This window comes from Nyctereutes procyonoides, unplaced genomic scaffold (assembly GCF_905146905.1).
Source record: "Nyctereutes procyonoides isolate TBG_1078 unplaced genomic scaffold, NYPRO_anot_genome, whole genome shotgun sequence".
NCBI classification, from domain to species: Eukaryota; Metazoa; Chordata; class Mammalia; order Carnivora; family Canidae; genus Nyctereutes; species Nyctereutes procyonoides.
The window spans coordinates 9,445,054-9,465,848 of NW_026575037.1; the positions used below are offsets into that span (position 1 = coordinate 9,445,054).

Here is a 20,795-nt window from a genome sequence, read left to right on the forward strand (position 1 = left end):
TTATTGCTGTGCAGATAATTTTCCATAGTCATATTTATCAGCCTTTTTTTATGGTATTGGATTTTGTGGCATTACAAACCGATGATTATAAAAACACTCTTATTTTTTATAGTACTTTTACAGATCCGTATCTTATGGTTCAATCTTTAGATTCATCTTAAAAACTCTAATACAGAGTGAGGAGTTAAGAAATTCAATTTTTAATATTAGATTTATAAATAATGTATTTTTAAAGAATAAAACGTGAGTTGATATAGTATCTAATTTGTACATCGTTTTATCTGTTAGTTATAGATGCATTCATTTAATTACAGTCACCAAGGGCATCATCTGTGTCTGTTGTCCCTTGGTTTCTCTATAGCACTTCACAAAGAAATGTCCTTATTTCTTTTTTTTTAAGATAGATTTATTTATTTATTTATTCATTCATTCATTCATTCATTCATTCATTCATTCATTCATGAGAGACAGAGGGGGGTGGGGCAGAGACACAGGCAGAGGGAGAAGCAGGCTCCATGCAGGGAGCCCGATGTGGGACTTGATCCCAGGTCTCCAGGATCACACCCTGGGCCAAGGGCAGGCGCTAGACTGCTGAGCCACCCAGGGATCCCCCGAAATGTCCTTATTTCTATAAACCTCCTCTCTGTGCATGATAGAGCCAGGAGTAGGAAAACGCGTGCACGTGCGCACATACACACACACACACAGATTTGTGTGTGAGAAATGAAAATATATTTGTTAACTTCTATGATGGGATTATTTTTTAAACCATGCTTTTATAAAAATGAGGCAGAATATTATATTCACCACTCAAATCATATACTTTAGTTTTCTGATTTAAAGACACACGGTAACACAGACTCCTATCTTACTCCTATCTTAAACTGTTTTAGGTCAAAACAGGAAAAAAACAAATTATAGGAGCACAAATATTCTAAAATACAAAATAAAGAGATAAGTATTACATGGACAATTGATAACCTTTTTTCAAAAATTATTTATTTATTTATTTATTTATTTATTTATTTATTTATTTATGAAATAGAGTACGAGAGGGAGGGGCAGAGACACAGGCAGAGAGAGAAACAGGCTCCATGCAGGGAGCCTGACATGGGACTCGATCCCGGGTCTCCAGGATCATGCCCTGGGCTGAAGGCAGCGCTAAACTGCTGAGCCACCCGGGATGCCCCAATTGATAACCTTTTAAAGGTTGGAGAATCACATATATATATAATGAACAGGTTATGCTTCCCCAACCCCCCGGCATAATCAAGGGAAATGAAGGCTTTTAATACGATATTAACAAATGGCACTTACACAGTGTGTATTATGCAGCAAGTCCTATTCTTCAGGCTTTACATACACTGGTACATTAAATCACATAACAGTCCTCTGAAGGCAGGTAAATACTAATTCTCTCCATACTATACAGATGGGGCAGCTGAGGCAAGAGAGTAATTTGCCAAGTTACATGTTAGTGAGTAGCTGAGCCAGGATTTGAAACCAATTTGCCAGATTTCAGGCCCGTGCATTCACCATGAGAGAGAATTTCGGGACTACTGAAAATAGCCCTAAATATAACAAAAGAGCCTTCAGACATCCTTCGTTAAAAGCTGAGGCTGAGCTCAGGCAGCCAGTTAACAATTACTTCCCAAGACTCCTGAGTGGAGGCTGGTTTAGATTTAATAGCAAAGACAGATATCTTACTCCCGAGACGGGGAATCTCCCTTAGTCAAGAGTCTGTATCCTCACTTCCAGCTGCAGTCCTTGCTTCTTTAGGTAAGAGAACTGGCATGGCTCTTGGCTTCATTTTCCTTTTGTATCAAATGGGGATAACAGTGATAATAGAAACAGTAAAATCTGAGTCTAATAGTTGCATTTTTGATGTCATCATTCAGGGGCAAAAGAAAACAGCCAGATTTCAGGCTCTGGGTACAGAAGGTAGGTGCTGTGCTCATCTCTGCAGAGGAGAGCCAGGACCTAAATGAGGTCTAAGCATCAGACAGGTGCTGCCTGGTGTGCACTGCCAGGTGGGTGGGACCAGGCAGGTGCTTATGGCAAAACACATCCTTTCTACCACAGCAGCCATGATTCCAGGAAGAGGCCACTGTTTTTAATTTCTGAATTCTGTGATGTAACTCAGGAGAAAATAACTCAGAAGAGAAATGCTATGGGTAAAGAAACCTCCCACCTTCTCTTGTGTTGCTGAGTCACTTTTTGAGAACTTCCCCCCAACAAACAAGCCTTGCCCACAGCTCTGGTCCTCTGTGCCTCTCACTGGATAGTACCAGAAGCATCTCTACTGCCTTCTCCAGAGCCAAGTTCTTTCTTAGTTTCTGTCTGAAAAAGGGCTCCAGGCAGCTATAGAGAAGACTAGGCATCAAGAGGGGAAAGAGAGCAATTGAAGGAAACCCTCTAGGCATAAAACCAGAGGGACACCACCAAGGGCCCTGCTAGCATGTCCCTGCCAACACTGTCTGTGAAATCAGAGACTCTCTCATCCTGCAGTCAGGCTGTCTTGAAGTAGTAAGTGACAAGTAGTCCTACTTTTCCGCTTACCTCTCTATATAACATTAAACAAACAGGTCATGATACTAATGGCAAGGGAAGGAAAAAATAGTACTTGGATATATTTTTTTTAAAGATTTATTTATTTATCTATTTGAGGGAATAAGGAGAGAGAATCTCCAGCAGAATCCCCATTGAGCATGGAGTCTGATACAGGGCTTGATCTCAGGACCCTGATATCATGACCTGAGCTGAAATCAAGAGTTGATGCTCAACCGAGCCACCAGGAGCCCCAGATGTTTCTTTTTTAAAAAATATAAGTATTATGCTGAGCAAAATAAGTCAGCCAGGGAAAGACAATTATCATATGATTTCACTTATATGTGGAATTTAAGAAACAAGACAGAGGATCATAGGGGGAAGAAGGGAAAAATAAAATAAGATGAAATCAGAGAGTGAGACAAATCATAAGAGACTCTTAACTCTAGGAAACAAACTGAGGGTTGCTGGAGGGGAGGAAGGTAGAAGGGATTGGGGCAACTGGGTGATGGGCATTAAGGAGGCCACATGATGTAATGAACACTGGGTGTTGTATGCAATTGATGAATCACTAAACTTTACCTTTGAAACTAATAATACAGTATATTTTAACTAACTGAATTTAAATTAAAGAAAAAGAAAGTAAAAAAAAAAAAAAGAAAGTATAGAGTTTTCTTGACTTTCTGTTACAGGAAATTCTTCCAAATAGAAATTCTGACTCTACCTCAGCTAGATTAAATTCTGCATCACGGGACATTTTAGCATGGTATATTTGAGGTGGATGAGGGGAAAGAGTGAAGAGGTGGGGCAAATCTATTCATATTTATAATTGATGCTTGGGTGCTAATTATGCACCAGACAATGTTCTAAGTGCTTTTCATTGTTAATTCATCTGATCCTCCACACGACTCCCAAGTGGTGTATTCCATTATTATCTCTGTATCACAGATGAAGAAACCCGGTCATTAATGAGGTTATGTTACTTGTCAAAAACAATAGAAAAGGCTAGGAAGCTGGGAGAAACCCTAGCTAGCAAGAGAACTCACAATCACGGTTACGTGCTCATGCTACAGACTTGTCCCATGTCAAAGCAACAAGCACCTATTAGGAACCATTAGGTACCTTCTCTGAGTCAGGCAGTGGGCTAAACACTTTTACTCTGGAAGAGAATATCCATGGCCAAGGTGGGCTGACTTCTGTAATTCCACAAGCTCCATGTATGCTTCAAGCCATGGAGACCTTTCTGAGGCTCAGCTCAAAACGTGGAGTCTTCAAAGACTAGGGCCAGGTTACTCACTTGTCTTGACTTAAAAAAAATTTTTTTTTTCAGCTTTCATGACTATGACCTAGCTCTGTTACAAACCCAACAAACAGTTCTCCTGCCATTAAGGTTCTTTAGCAACTCACTGAAAACAAAAAAAAAGAAGGGGGAAGAAAGATTTCCTCTCTGATCTTTGGAAAATAACAATTTAGGAAGTCAATTGAAACTTCACTGGGCCAGCAAAAGAAGTTACACAAAAGGCAGCTAAAGACTACCACTAATTAAGGCAGAGAGACGAGCAAGTTAGAGAGTGTGCTCTTCATCTGCCAAGCTGCTGCCCCATCTCTGCCTTTCTAGCTGTCTATGGACCCCAACACCCTGCTTCCTCACCTATCTCAGCCTCACTCCTTTTCTCTTGCATTCCAGAATAAGTACACTCCAAAGCTGAAACTGGGAAGAAAAGGGAGCCCTAAACACCAACATTACCTTTCAGTGACTTAAACCAGCACCATTCAACAGAAAGATAAGGTGAGTACATCTATACTTTAAATATATCTAGTAGCCCCACTAAATGAGCAAAAAGAAATGATGAAATTAATTTGAATAATGTATTTTATTTAACCCAATATATCCAAAATACTATCACTTCAACATGTGATTAATAAAAAATCATTAATGAGCTATTTTATACTTTTTTATACTAAGTCCTTAAGATCCTGTATGTATTTCATACTCATAGCATATCTCAATTAGAACTAAGCATATTTCACATGCTTAATATTCAACAGTGGCCAGAGGCTACTGTACTAAATGGCACAGAGGGTAACATTATTCTGTTACTGTCTGACAAACACAAATGCAGATTAATTTTAATTAATCTTTACTTCATGCAATCAGAAATTACTACAGAAAGAAACGGTGAATTATTACTTTGCCTTCAACTGCTTTGACTTTCTGAATGAATGTGATAATATTCTCTTATATAATCCTCCCATAACATGTGAAGTTGGTCCCTACAGTATTTTAGAGGGGGTAACAGATTGGATAATACCATCTCTCTCTCTGTCTCTGTCTCTGTCTCTGTCTCTCTCTCTCTGTCTCTCTCTCTCTCTCTCTCACACACACACACACACACACACACACACACAATCCTATTATAGGTTCCCAATTTTCACAGCTGAGCATCAAAACTTAACTGAAGCTACACAACAATATAGAGCCCAGGGGAAACAAAGTAGCCAAAATCTTGTTTTCCTTTTATATTCAAGCTTTATTCTGCTATTCCAGAAGAATTTACTATAATAATCTAAGCACCTCCACTTAAGGGAGTGTTTATAAACCTCAGACTCTCTCAGTCCTTAAGCCAAACTCGGCCACCTAGCTGGCGTGGGCAGGGCTCAATGTGATCCCCGAACAATCTCTCTGCCTCCAGCTCCCAGAGTTCTAGGAACCCTGGTTTCTCTCAAGAACGACAGTCCTTGTCTTTAGGCGGCTAACTGGCTCCTAAGAGAGATGATACATATACACAATTAATGAGATGAGACATATAAAGGAATAAACCAAATACTTAAGGATGTAAAAGGTATTCTGAGATGGCAAGAAAGAGATACTTTCTCAAAGTATTAGAAAAGCTTCATGCAAGTTTGGGTGAAGTTTGGGAGAACAGCAAGATTTAAAACAATGAAGACAGAAGAAAGGGCCCATGCCAAGCAGAAGTCATGGCGCACCAGAGGGCCCGGGAGTCAGGTGTGTCTGAGGTCACGGGGTGAGCTATCCAACCTGGCAAAAGAGCAGGGGACATGAAGGACAGAGTCTGACAAGGCTGCCAAGGTGCGTATGAGCTATCTGAGAGGCCTTGCATTGCATGTTCACTAAGGATTTAGGGTTTTACTGGCTAAGCATTAGGTGCAACAGAAAGTTCTAGAGCAAGAGAATGAACATGCGCAGAGGAGCACTTAGAAAAACTTGACAGAATCTGACCACAGGGCAAGAAACCATCAGAATTAAGAGCTAACAACAACAGAAACCAAACACATGAACAAACAACCAAGGGGGCTAATGAAGATCCATTCAGAGGACGATGTGCTATTCTGGGTTTGGGGCTGCGGTGGCAGCAGGGCAAGAGCTTCTGGGGAGAGCCACAAGACTCACAGGAGCTGGGACCTAGAAGACACGAAAGCCTCCAGTTTAAAGCCCTTTCAAGATTAAAGCCTGTATTATTGGAAGAACGTGGTGACCTTCAGGCAAATAGTAAAGTCAATATAAGTAAAGGGCTTTCTCTCCTTGCGGTGGGCTGCAGAATAGAGGACCTCAGGTTTGATGTGTTAACTTTCCTAGTAAGGCCTGAATCTGTTCCCCTGCACCTACCAGAATAGTCTATGTGAATGGCTACTGAAAGAAATCCAATAAGCACTTGGCTTCCCTTAGAACTTGCTTAACTAGTGCATGATAACTTGAACCTATCAGTCATTCATTTTCTGCAAGCTGGTTTTGGCAGTCTGCTCAGCTGTCCTCCAACTGACCTCAGCAGATCTGCTGACCATTCTTCCTATCTGCCCTGACCACTGAAGGAAGGGAGGGAGCTTTCTGGACTGGATTTTACTTCTGAACAGGCTACATGTATGTGAGGCATAACTTTAGACCTGGAACTTTTTATGTTTCAGTATTTAAAGGGAAAGAAAGTCTATAGGTAAATGTCAGTGATAAAAGTCCCTTGTCAATGATCTCCTGAATTCCATGAAATCTAGGAGCCAGGATGCCCCTCTGTCACTTAATCCTCTATGGTGGAATATTCTACAGATACTCTGTCACACATATTTGGAGTGGTTGGTCTCCTAAATAACCACAACGTCATGGAGACCAAACTGCTTTATGAAAATGGAAATTACCATTTGTAAAAACACACTGTTTATCAACGCTCCCCAGCGTGTCCTTAGAAGCTATGAAATTAAATTCACACCTTTAGGAAAAGGATTGAAATGTGTGTGTGTGTGTGTACACACTCAGAGACACATACTTCAGAGCCATCCTCAAATATGCCATCCTTCACAGACTTTGTCAACTCTTCAACAACAAGCAGTAATAACATTTTTTAAACATTTAAAAACGACTTCTAAAAAGTGAATGAGGCAACTTTATTCAGTGAAAAACAGAGCAGTGATTTAGAAAGCAGACTGGAACTGTCCAGGTTGGAATATAACCTAGTCATGGCATTCTCACTGCCTCTCTCAGTGGCTGAGGTAACGAGTCTCCAAAGATGGCTCCCAACAATTCCTTAGACTCAACAGATGGAGACCTCTAGCTCTCTTGACTCTGGGATGGTCTTGAAACTTGCTTTTACCAACAGGATGAGCAAAACTGACATTCTTAGACTTTCAAAGGTAGGTCTTCATAGGCCTGACAGTTTCTACTTCCTCTCTTAAAAACCAACCACCTCGTGAAAAGTTTGACTTTCTAGCTGGAAAGAGAACCTTGGTTTGACTTTCTAGCTGGAAAGAGTCATCTCGGTTGCTTGAGCCCCACTGAGCTCCTAGCTAAATGCTGCTATTTGGTTGAACCCAGACAAAAACGGCAGATAACCCTAGGCACCTCACAGAATTGTGATAAATAATAAATCAGTACTTGTTTTAAGCCACTAGTTGTGGAGTTCTTTGTTATAAGGTAATAAGTTACTGAAACAATCGGTGACAGAGATATCAAGTGGTTAAAAGTGAGCCAAATCTGCTTAGTCACCTGCGACCATCTGTGATCATGCTAGGATTCTGAACACTTGCTCTGCCTGCAAACTAAAATGCAAGTGGAGAAATGCAGATATACAAACTCTCGCATTCAGTAACATCTAGATAATGGCACTGATGTTCATGCTGCACTGACAATTCTGCCCCCAGAACCCTGTGGGACTACCAAAAAATATCTCCCTTGATGGGTTCAAGAAACTCTGGCCCTCTTTGTCTGCTTTATCTAACACCATGCCACAAACCTGCAAATGTTTATGTGAGAAAGAGTAACAAGATGATGAATGATGGAGTGAATAAAACTTCAGTATAAGTATTGGGAGACTGAAAAAAAGCTAACAGACTGCACTCAATGGCACAAATGGCATGGAGCCCTGCAGCTAGCAATGACTGGGCAGACTGGGGGTGGACTCAATTGTTAGCCCTCATTCTTGACCCTTCTCTGCATCCACACCCTTGTCACGAATGCATGGCCGTCAGATGTGTTTCTCCCGCCTTTGAGCACATTCGTGTGACTTGATTTGGCTAGTAAAATGTGGGTGCAAGTGATGCTGTGCCAGCAATAAGCCCAAGGTTAAGAGGCATCTTGTGCATCGCTTGCACTTTTACCCTTCCGCAAAATAAGAGCATGCCACCTCCCCCCACCATGCCCCCTCCTGCAGCTCACTGGTCCCAGGAGGGAGATGAGAGAGAGACATGAAGCAGAGCCACTCCAGCTGACTCACCAACTCGTGATCAAGAAAGACACGCTCATTGTTGAAAGCCATTGAGGTCTTAAGGTTGTCCAATACCCAGCGATAGGTGACTAATACAAGGCTCCTTTATTAGATGCCAACATTTGCCAAATACCTATGGTACTTTAGGATAATAGACAGTCTCCTCGCCTATAAAAGCTGAAACTAAATTACCAGCTGGATAGTTAGGTGGCCTCATTGCTGGGCAGCATATAAATACAATATACCGAATATCACTGATTTTTGGCTCTTACAGTCTATCTTTCTAAAGATTGTAATTTGGTATTCAAAGTTCTCTATAATTTAACCCTAACTTAGTTTTCTAGCCAATTCTCTCACTTAAATTTTATATTTCATTGAAACTGGATCATCTATAATTCTCGAGTAAGTCTCACATTACCTCTAGCCTTTCTTTTTTTAGTTCCTCCCTGCACCCTTCATCCAACAAGTTTAGATTCTTCAGGTCCCCTAAGGCCAGTTTCAGATGTCACCTCTGTGAGAAATCTGCTCTGGTCCCACCTTTTAAGACAGCCTCTCCATCCCCCTAACTCTTACCTATGATGTATGTCTTTTCCTTTCCTGGTATTTGGATTATTCTGCTTCATAACATTTCCTCATCCTCTTACTAAGTCCTAGAAAGGGAGGTTTACATATTATTTACCTCTGTGCCCTCTGCAGCATTTAGCAAAAGGTCTTGGCATACCAAGTACAGGCCAGTCAATACCTTTGTGCATTGAAGAATGAGTGACCAATGGGAGTCACCAGGGCACCAGGCAATGACACCGACAAAGCAACATGGATTCTGGAAGAGTCAGAGAGACCTGAGTCTGTGGCTTCATAGCCGGCCAACCTGGGACCAGTTCATCTCTCTGTGCTTCAGCTTCCAAATATGTAAAACTGGGATGGCACATCTTTCACAGGATTGTTGTGAAAATTCACCATAAAAATGAATGTAAATGTTTCTGCAGGTTTGACATATGGTGGCAGCTCCATTAATGGCAGTCTTGTTACAAAAACGATAATGACAACAGAGTATCACGTAGAAGTTAGTTTGAACAAATCCTCGATATTATATTACAGTCTCTTAAAAGTGAAGTGTTTGAGGGTAACAGAATGATTCTACTTCCAATGAACTCTTTTCCCAGAAACTGGTCTCAGTGATCTGAATTTGAGTTTTATTTAGATGCTCACATGTGACTCTTCTCCACAGTCCTGAATTTTCTAGGCAGTCACCGCCAGAAGCAAATTTGTTCCAGGCAACACATACGTTTCCTTGAAATGACACAACACAAAATCCTCCTCTCATATATACTAGCTCCCTTTTAGCAGAGCATGAGTCTTCCCACAGCATCCCAATTCTCTACCAAGGATGGACACAACCATTACGATGGACCAAAATGCAGGAGGATTATTGGACAGTGACTGGACAAAGCCACTTCAGTTGTTTACATGTAAACATTATTTCAATGTGGTTATTTAGCGAAGGAGAGGTACTTTTACGAACAGGAGTGCCAGGCATGGGCCAAGTAGTGGGTTATTACTATTCAAGGAATTCAGCAGAATGGCTATATCTAGCTTCCTAATTGGAACTTTGGGCTAACTCATAGCCATGTGGCACCAGAGCAACACCTGATCTTCTAAGGAACAAACTCATGACCAGACAAACTCAAAAGTCTGTAAGTGGCCAGGCAGGTAACATTCATGAGTGAAGGGGACTTGATGAACTTTCCAGGGTAGGCTCAGTGGTTCCCTGGAGGCCACAGCCTGATGCAAGGGACCACTGCTACCTCAACCCACTGACTGTTGCCTCAGAGAATGCAGACTTGGTGTTGCCAGATTTTCTGAAGCAATTTGGGGTTTTATGTGAAGCATCCTGATTTTTAAATGCTGCCTGGCTTTTTATTTCATAATTCTCTGGGAGCCAAAGAAAATATTATTTGCAAGCCAGATGTGGCCATGGGTTGGCAGGTTGTAATCTTTGCACTGGATAGTCTAAAGTCACTTTGAATCATCGTAAGTTAAAAGATGATTATTAAATTCATTGTATTTGTATTTTTTTAACCTGAAAGTTTATAATTCACATGAAAAGTAACTATAAACCCTAAAAAAACACCTTACCTCTCATTTACATATCCTTATTCACTCCACTTTTGAACCTGTGTGTGGCTGCTTGTCCTATGCACTATTTAAGTCCTACTAGTTATTAAAAACTTGATTTAAATGCTAGTTTCTATATAAAACTTCCATAATGCTCCTCAAAATCCTCTATGTATAAATTATTATGAAAATTGCCCCCACGGAAAATATCTGCATTGATTTCTAGCCATATCTCATCAGCCCGTTACCAGCAGCCCCCCCCAAAACTGTAACACCACTAACACTACAAATATTCACTCCTGAGAAAGTGAAAGGCCTGGGTCAACAGGTCAAGATTAAAGTTCAATGGCACTCACCACCAAACACATCTCCGTTCTGGTAGTTCTTCCCTTTCTGGGCTTCCTCTTCATTTTGAACAGTGGCAACATGCTTGGCAGAGGCACAGCCCATAGTCTCATTCGGTCAGCTTCAGCCGGGCTGAACTGCAAATCATCTCTACAGACACAGGGACATTTTTTTTTTCTTTAAACCCAAAGAAAATCCACCTTCCTGCTGAGTTGGTCAAGATGTGTGCACCTGAAAGGACAGAAAGAGAGAGATGAGAATGAGGGAAAACAAACCTGTATCTCCATGTGTCGTTGTGCTGTGTGTGATCAGCAATGCACTAGGATTCCGGTGTGACCCCTCCCCCCAATACTGGGGGAGCAACTGGTGCTGAAGGAGGAAATGGCAACATGGCCCATTTTCTTCTGATTCTCACTCAAAGAGCAGGACCAAAGGCATGCCCCCTGCACAACACATGGCTGGACTTTTTGAAGGAGGTAACAAAAACCGCGTACTTGTTTGTTCAAATATATATTTGAACACTACTTTTCGCTATACATACAGTGCGTGTATGTTTGCTAATGTTCTGGAATCTCAAAAGCCTTCAGAGTAAGATAAAGGACATCCATGATATCAACAGCTCAAGAAACTGGGGAAAAATTCTCCATCTTCCCCCTCCTGCCTTGCAAGCCAGCTCTTCTCAGATCCTCATTTTTTTCCAGGAGGAAGTGGCCTTCCTCCTCAGCCTGAAATATGGGCTAATTTATAGAATTTCTAGTGGGTTCCGTAAGGAACTCCATATTTTATTTTACCTGAGGTGACAGTGTTTTGGAAGATAAAGGAAGGAGATGGGGGCAAGGATTCAAACTTATTTTTGTCCATTTTCTGCTTAGCTAGCTGAATGCTTTAAGGTTTGAAAAGATGCAGGAAAGTCAAGAGAAGAAAACAAGGCAATTGCCCACCTCTTATCAGAGCCTTTGTACCTCTATTGGGCCACTAATAAAGACTGAAAGAGAATTTATGGATAAACCACAAAGGAGATAACTCTAGTTAACTTAGGTAAATATACATTCCTCACCCCACCCAAGGTCGCTCCCCAAATTCTCAGCGCTTGCTTTTTATTTCATTCCCTTATCATCCTTTTCCAGCCATTCCAATCTTGTAGACAATTTATTCCAGTCTCTAGATGTTTCCTTCGGATATCTTCCCACTCCTTTTTCTCCATCCCTCCCACTGTAGTACAGGCCCTTACCTCCTCACACCCAAGCAGAGCAAAAGAAGTGTCAAGTCATGCACTTGATGCTATGGATTAGCACCTACATCCCCCTACTCACCTGCATCCCCCTACTTACCCCTCCCCTTTGTGAACAACTGATGTTTCTCAGCCTCAGAAACAGTGCTACAGAAACTGAAACACAGCTGCAGGCCTCCTTCCTAGTGCTCTAAGGACACTAGTGGACATAGAAATCTAATCATTTAAGCCATAAAATCTCAGCAAAGGGGATTTTTCAAGTTAACTCAACACTGAAAGGTAATTCTAAATCAACCTCAAAAACAAACTCAGATAACAAAGGTAATGATCTTAAATGAAGCCAAGCAAATGCAAATTGCAATATCAACTCTATGGCTGTAACATTAGTCCTATCTTTGTATAGTTCTTCATACTATTTTCTAGCACTGATTCCATCAAATCAATTACAGGAAGTATAGGGTTAGTTGGTCAAGCTTTACCTAAAAGGAAGATTTTTTTTATTCCCTAAATAGTTAATATTTGTAGTTTCTCTACAGGATTGGATAACCTCTTGTTAACATATTTCATATTTTTAAAGCTATATGAAGGACATACTCACACAACACATTTAGCAGTAATGTCATTAAAACTACAATATTTTGATTTGATGGTCTATCCATACTGATCTATATATAGCTCAGGGGCCTGATGGGGGAAATGTGCATTAGGGAGGCATTTTTTTAAAAATCTACAAAATGTACTGTAGGAGTGCCATGATAGGTTTCACAGGAATCTGTGGCAATTAGAATTAAAAAAAAAAATTAAAAAAACAAAAACACAAAACAGATGAAATTATGACTGGGCAAAGGCAGGCATTCAAAGAGGAAGTAGTATTTTGTAGAGACTTAAAAGTTTGGTAGAAATCTGGATGGCTGAAAGGACAGTAACACTATCCAGACATAAGGAACTGCCTGAGTTAAGATAGGACGTGGAAGTGCACAAGTGAGAGCGTGCATGCACGTGCATCCGTCCTCACCCTCGTTTGGTGGGAGGTGGAAACAGAGCAGGGCAGGGGACTGCTCCACTGATGCTTTGTGAAGGGCTTAGAGGAGGCCTTGCTCACTTTATCCAACTTAAAGATGAGGACGTCTCTCTGGTGCAAATTTGAGCACACTCTGAGAGATATTAAATTAGTAGTGCAGAAACCCATCTGTCAACCTATCATGGTTTCTGAAGAAACATCACTGACATGTGAGACAAAAAGAATGAGAGATGGGATGCAGTTCCAAAGGTGGAAAAAGGAGAAGAATTCCTCTCCAACCAAGAGGCTGCGGAGGGTTGTTGAGGCTGCCAGGCATTCCAGGCCAGCACTTTCTCTGAGGCGGTGCCCCCACTCCTGCCTCTAGCATCACCACGTAAGGTAACAGGTGTGGCCCCCAGAACCAAGTCCTCACTTTTCAAAAAGGAATGTGGGGGAAATAAGCTCACACATCCACAGAAAAGCAAACTGAAGTGGGAGGGGAAACCTCCCGCTCGCCTCCCCGACTCCATTGCCACCTCTTCAAAAAAGTGAAAATGGGAAGGAGAGTGGGACATCCTGACAAAATCCCTTGAAGGGATCCAGGGGCAACTTGACAACTATCCTCTCTGGGAGTCCCTCTCGCTTTTCTCTTCCTTATTTCCAAATTCCTGTTAACAGCCTTGTGCCACCTAAGAAGTTAATGTAAGAATCTAAGATGTGAATTATCCTTTGCTACTATCCCTGAAAAGCATGGTGTGGTGTTTCTTCAGTATTTTAAAAGTTGTGTTTGTAACAAAGACTCTTACTTGAATTTAAAAAGTTGAAATCACACGAAAATCAAATTGCAGCAGGCTAATAAATATAAAACATGTTAGAATGAATTTTAGAAGGACTTCTCTATTATTCAGGCATGAAGGTGAGGGGCATGTTAATAAGCAGACTAGACAATTCAAGTGATGATGAAGGAAGCTTCCATTTAATTATATTTTTAAAAAGGCACTAATGGTCGATAGGAGTTCTCTCCAAATCCTAATAAGGTAGAGATTGTTTTTGAAAAACACACACACTAGATTATACAACAGTAATTTAATGAATGGTATTTTCAAGTCTTACAACTTCATCAGAATTTTAATATTTTCCGCAGGGAGCGGCAGGGGGAGAGGGAGACAGAGAATCTTAAGCAAGATCTATGCCCAGGGTGGGGCTCGATGTGGGGCTCGATCTCACAACCCAGAGATCATGACCTGAGCCGAAATCAAGAGTCAGATGATTAACCGACTGAGCTACTCAGGTGCCCCAATATTTTGCCCACTTTGAAGGTTATATTTATGAAGTCATTTAACAGGCAGAAGATACCTAATTTCATAAAGTTAACCATGGATCAGTAGGGAAAGCTTTTTACTACATCATCTGGATTCTGCACATAAACAATTATCCAATCATCCATTCATTTAATCAACAAACACTGTAAACTAACAAGTGTCTGGCAAGCATGGGGTACATAGAGATAAACAAGATACGGTTTTCCTCCCTATTCCCACAGAGTAGGGTATCATTAGAAAGACCAGTTTCACACCAAGTGTCGTTTCAGCTACTGCAGGTCAAACCCAGGAAGAAAGGTGAGTTCACCCCACAGGCACTTGACTCAGCCTTTAGAGACAGAATGTCAAGAGAGGTCAGCCTTAAGGCCTGACCACAGCTAAAGAATCATCTTTGAAACACCCCTCCACTATATCTCTCTTTCATAGCCTAGTGTAATGTCAAGGTTTCATTTCTATGGAAAATTCTCTCTTTGACTTGAGTCCCACAAAGACCTCAAACTGAGCAGACCCTCAGAAATGTACTCCCAATGTCTGCCATGGTAATCTGCTCTAAACACTTCCCTTTGGTCTGTCCTATCCCTCACAGAAACCCTAGCATTTTTTTTTAGCTTCCATCTTGTCTTTGGCTTTGCTCAGCTTCTCTTCGCCAACCCCCACACCTTCTATTCACACCCCTTCCTGAAACCACACCACTCAGAGAGGAAAGTCTGATGGTGCAGATGAACATGCCAAGACCATGAAGCTGGGTGGAGGGGAGTCTCGTTTTCACATACTGTTATTAACAGCATGCTATTTCCAAAGTCAGATCACAGTTTAAGAATTAAGCTGAAGTATCTCTTTGCTGTCTGATAGAATCTTCTAATAATACCAAATCCCACTGAGGATGGTTTTAGAAAACTAAATAATCTATATGATAGGATCATCAGTCACCTTTAAAATCACGAGATCCAATTAATTGCCCATGGTTTTCTGTAAAAGTCTCCCCAAATGGTAGTGTGGTTATATTATCCTGTACCATGAAATTAGACATAATCCCCATCCACAATGCTATATGCTAACTGACTTTGGGGACCACTTTTTTCTTTTCTTTTTAAAAAGATTTTATTTATTTGACAGAGAGAGCACAAGTAGGCAGAGTGGCAGGCAGAGGGAGAGAGAGAAGCAGGCTCCCCACAGAGCAGAGAGCCCCCTGTGTGGGACCCTGGGATCATGACCCGAGCTAAAGGCAGACACCTGACCCACTGAGCCACCCAGGAACTCCTGGGACCATCTTTATAGGATATTTTTCCTTTGATAAAATACATTTGCAAATTTGCGAGTCCAATTCAAAAATTTTAAAGAGGACTAAAACATGCATGGCCATGCATGTTTATAATTCTTCTCCTTACACTATGGTTCAAGCTCTTTAGGTAATGCTTTAAGTATCACTACAGGAATTACTGTTAGAGAACACTCCACATTATAACACTAGAAAGTTCTTTTCTATATACAACGAAGCCTGTTGCCTTTCTATGAACACATATTCCATACATGGGATATATTTGTCCTTTTATAAGAAAAGATTACAGATTATTGTGGCTTTTTCTCCAATGCCAGTGATTTCTCTTTATTTGTATTTTATTGTTTTATGCTTTATTAAGGTATAACTGACAAAACTGAAATACACTGCAAGTGTTCAAGCTCCATAAAGATGATCTAACACATACGCTGTGAAAGGGATCCCACCACTGAATTAATTAACACATCTAGCACCTCTCATAGTTCTCTTTCTTCCTCCTTCCCTCCCTTCCTTCATTCCTTCTTTTCATAAGAACACTTAAGTTCTACTCTCTTGGCAACTTGCAACTATAAGATACAGGTTAATCTACTACAGTCACCATGTTCTATATTAGATTCTCAGATCTTATTCATCTTATAACTGAAAGTTTGTATCCTTCTACCAACCTCTCCTTATTTCTCCCACTCCCACTCCCCTGGCCTTGGCAACCACCATAATACTGTTCCTGAGTTTGACTTATTTTATTTTTAGATTGCACATATAAGTGATACCACGCAGTATTTGTCTTTATTTTACTTAGCATAATGCTCTTTAGTTCATCTGTGTTGTTGCAAATGGCAGTATTTCTTTCTTTTTTAAGGCTAATATTCCAGTGTGATAGTGTGTGCGACATTTTCTTGATCCATTCATCTACTAATGGACACTTAGGTTGTATCCATACCTTGACTCTTTCGAATAATGCTGCAATGAACATGGGAGTGCAGATATCTTTTTGAGATAGTGATTTTTGTTTTCTTTGAATATATATCCAAAAAAGTAGGATTGCTGATGGTCTTTCTCTTTTTGAACTGGAAGCATAGTTACATCAAAAAACCTATTCTGGGGACACCTGGGTGGCTCAGTCAGTTAGGTGTCTGCCTTCGGCTCAGGGTGTGATCCTGGGGTCCTGGGATTGAGCCCTGCATCAGGCTCCCTGCTCATCAGGAAGTCTGCTTTCCCTTTCTCTCCCTCTCCCTGCTTGTGCTCTCTCTCTCTCTCTCTCTCAAATAAGTAAAATGTTTTTTTTAAAAAAACAAACCCTATTCTTATAAAATTAGGAAGAAAAAAATATACAAATTCTGTTTGAGAAAAACCAAAGAGATATCTGACCTTTTTCCAAAAGAGGAAAAACATGGGAAAATATTTCTATTGACATAATATTATGGATAATTTAACTTTCCACCAATCAAAGTCTTTTTCATTTTGGATGAAAAAGCCAAAAATATTATAGACAGTTTCCTTGTCAAGAAAGATACTTCTAAAAAATGAATTAAAAGTGAAAAGCTCCATAAAGAAATCCTAGGCCAGAAAGAACATGAATGTACCACATGCAGCTTGGAGGATTGGAGAGAAATCAAATTCTGATTGAAAGGGTATACAGAGAGCTATGAAGTCAGCAGTTAAGAAAAGGATATAGCCACATTATTAATAGATCAGGAGCAAAGTACCCCTTTTTTCCCTCTGATTAAAAAGGGAAATCAAGACAAGGCAACATCTAAAAACTCCTTTCTTTTATTAAAGAAAGAGCCAACATCTAAGCTCCATAAAGAAAAAAATATATATATAAATAACTAATCAGTCTGTTTGCCCATCTGCTCTGCTTTGCTATAATGAGCGTTAATACAGCAACCGACTGGGGGGGGCGGGCAGCCTAAAAGTGATTTCTAATCTTCAAGCTTTGGTATCCTTGGGCTTCTGTTAACACCATTTCACATTTCATTGTGGATGTTAAAAATAATACATAAAGAGATGTCACATTTGACATGAGGGTAATCTGGGAAAGTCAAATCTTCTTACCAGCAATTGCTGGCATCACAGAAGATATTCGTTCCTCATCTCACACTCATTTGGTGGCATGACAATCAACAATATGCTATTAACTCCAAAGAAACAGGAATTTGGATGTCTGCTTTCTTTACGGGAAAATTCTCACTTCCATAAATAATAATTGTGTGGAGGTGTCTCAAAAATGAAACGATAATGAGTCCTGTGCAAGATGACACACTTCTGCAGGACCTGGGCAGTGAAGTGTGGGGGTAAGGAGGCAAGGCAGCAAGAGCAACACAGATGGAATGAGAATCCCAGCTCTGGTCTCGCACCACACACATGCCTGCCTCAGGACCTAGGCTGGGCTTCATCTCTCTGAGCCTTTCTCCTTGATTCCATGATCTACCTGAACATACGTCTGAGGGATGCTCAGGATGAAACTGCCACTTACAAAAAGGCCATTTGTTTTGTTTTTATCTAGAGTCAATTTATTTACAAACTTTGTTTTCAAAATTTACCCAGTTAGGATATCCTTGCAAGTCTGAAACCTGCAAAATTTTGGGAAGCCCTACAAAGTCTGTGATTATTACCAATGATATTTGGGCCTGAGGGTGTGGATTTCAATTTTATATAAAGTGGAAAAATAAACAAAGCTTAGCTCTCTTATGTCCTCCTCTCTATCTTGCCTTTAATGAATAAAAATAAATTTTAAAAACATTTCTTGTAGGGAGCAGGCTTAAAAAAAAAAAAAGCTTGTAGAATAATTGTTCATCATCTAAGGATTAACAGGTTTGGTGCCTTTATCCTACACCTGAAAACTCCACTCATGTGTCACCTGTGTATGTTCACACAGTTCATGCATGGCTGATACTATTTCTGGGAAGCCGAGAGAGGAAAAGAGCAGATCCTGATTAAAGTTATCCACTCACACTAGGGTGAACCTAAGCAGAATTACGCTGTTTCTAGATTTGCTCCTCAGTGAGCAAGGCCAATGGCAGATATTCCAGGACTCAGGGGTTCTCTTTCTTCCTTCCTTCCATATTAAAGACTCAGAATACCAAGGGTATGTGCAGGAAGTTGCCAACCTGTGTCACTGGGAACCTTCTGTACCATGCCACCCATGGCTGGGATCACAACAGCTGTGTTGCTTGTTCACCATGTCACTTGAACCAAATCTGTGTGATTTCCTTGTCTGTATCCTAAGAATAACAATAGCAGCTCCCTCTCTTTTTTTTGGATTGTTCTGGAAATCTAGGTAGATAATGAAATGCTTGGAAAAGCACTTATAAATGCGAGGGGATATTCTTCGAAGCATACTTAGCTATGCCAGGTGCAGGACATTACTATTTAGGCACACTGGGTGGAATTGGTTTGCCCAGAGGGTTCCTATAGGTGTCCCCAGAAAAATGAGAGAGAACAGATGATAAGGGAAAGATTTTTTTAAAAATCAAGAAATAACTAGAAAGTGAAAGTAGGATAAGTACGAATTACTAAATAATTCTAAAGAATTATACTAAAGAAGCACAATTTGATTTTATCCTATGTCAGTGAGTCATGATCCTTCGTAAAGGGCCAAAGAAGAACAGGCCACTGGGTAAACTGAAATGTTGAAATATGTTATGAAGAACAGATAGGATTCCTGCTCTGGAAGGACGAGCATTCAGAGAGGGCTAACAGATCATAAACATAATAAAGTAAAATAAAATTCCAATACCTAATGTACACTGCAGGAAAAGAAGGGATCAGAGATGTTCTTGAAATTCATCGGATGTTTCAATCTAATTAAATTAGTGCTGTCTCAGCTTTATTTTATGTAACAAGAGATGGAGAAACATCCATATAACGCGCAAATCTTAGCAGACCCTCGGTAAGCATTTACTGATGAGGAGGACAGTGGAACAGATGTCATGCCAGTTTTGAGCTGTTGATCCTTTTTAACACCATGAACTACAACAGAACTGCAGCTGGATTAATCCCTCGGAAATCTGAATGCTACTCTCATGGTGCCAAGGGGGCAAGAGCTGAATGCCTCTGAGCCTGGTCCGATGTGCACACTGGAAAAGCACGTATGGTGTTTTCATCCCTGAATTAGAAAGCATCAACTTTCACACAAGACTAGTAGGTTCCTCATTTCTATTCAATCTCTAAACTTAATGCTGACTCTAACTTATGTGGCATATCTCAGCCTTAAGCTGGTTACTGTGGAAGATAAATGGAAACAGGACTAATAGACACAAGAGATATGAATTATCTAATCACTAGAAGCAAACGTGAGAATTATTTAAAAACAAAAAAGTCTGCTTATGTTTTCTTTGAGCACTTTGGTACTAATATTTAAGTATGGATATATTTAATATCTTCAGAATTATAAATACTTTTGACAAAGGAATGTAGTAACACTCTGAAAAGCGCTAAATAGATGTTAAAAAATGGCATTTCCCTCAAAATCTAAACATACATCCCTCTTCCCTCCTAAAATAGCCTCTTTTCTCCTTTTTTCCCCCTCTCCCTACTAAAATAAATGAAATCATCCCTGAGAAACTGGTGCAAACTCTAGCCTAAGAGCTCTCTTTCCCTGGGTGTGGCTTCAGGCCACAGTATCCCAGGTCTGAGAAGTGAGCAATCAATGATCCAGTGATGGAGGAAACCCACATCTCTCCAACCGGGCAGAGAGCTACTGAGTGAAATGAGCATCCCCAAAGGGACAGCAACTCTGCCTTCAGAACCTTCCAGTTCTATCCAGAACAGCTCAAGATTTGGAAGTGCCCTGAAAAGTTAGAGAAAGCAAACAGATAAAATCACCTTATTGGTGAAGGACTTAATCTCTTTCTCTCTTCCTTATGCACACACATGCCTACCACAAGTTGTAGAGATGCAAAGACTATACCCAATATGTTATGATTTTGTAAGGGAAAGGAGTTGTGTAGCTTTGAGCACGTTTTTTACTTCACGGTGCCTTGGGTGCTCATTTATAAGATGGGGTAAAAGTGCGTGAACCAGGACAGCACCTGACAATTAGTAAAGAATCAATATGTGATCTTATTGTTGTTATCATCACCATCATCATTATTTAATAGGATGGAGATGAACTTTCTTTTGAAAAGATTTTATTTGAGAGAGAGAGAGAAGATGGTGAGAGAGCACGAACGAGGAATGAGAGGCAAGGAGAGAGAGAGAGAGAGGGAGAAGCAACTCTCTGCTGAGCGAGGAGTCAGACATG

General features: G+C 40.5%; 1 protein-coding gene across 2 annotated transcripts in view; it reads right to left on the bottom strand.

Annotated features, from left to right (window-relative positions):
* Nucleotides 1-20,795, bottom strand: part of CUNH1orf21 (chromosome unknown C1orf21 homolog) — a 219,730-nt gene that overhangs the window by 129,236 nt on the left and 69,699 nt on the right. For both annotated transcript variants that reach the window (XM_055319476.1, XM_055319477.1), the window contains exon 2: nt 10,730-10,949. In XM_055319476.1, coding sequence (XP_055175451.1) covers nt 10,730-10,823 — 94 coding nt within the window. In that variant the 5' untranslated portion in view covers nt 10,824-10,949. The remainder of the gene's footprint in view (nt 1-10,729; nt 10,950-20,795) is intronic.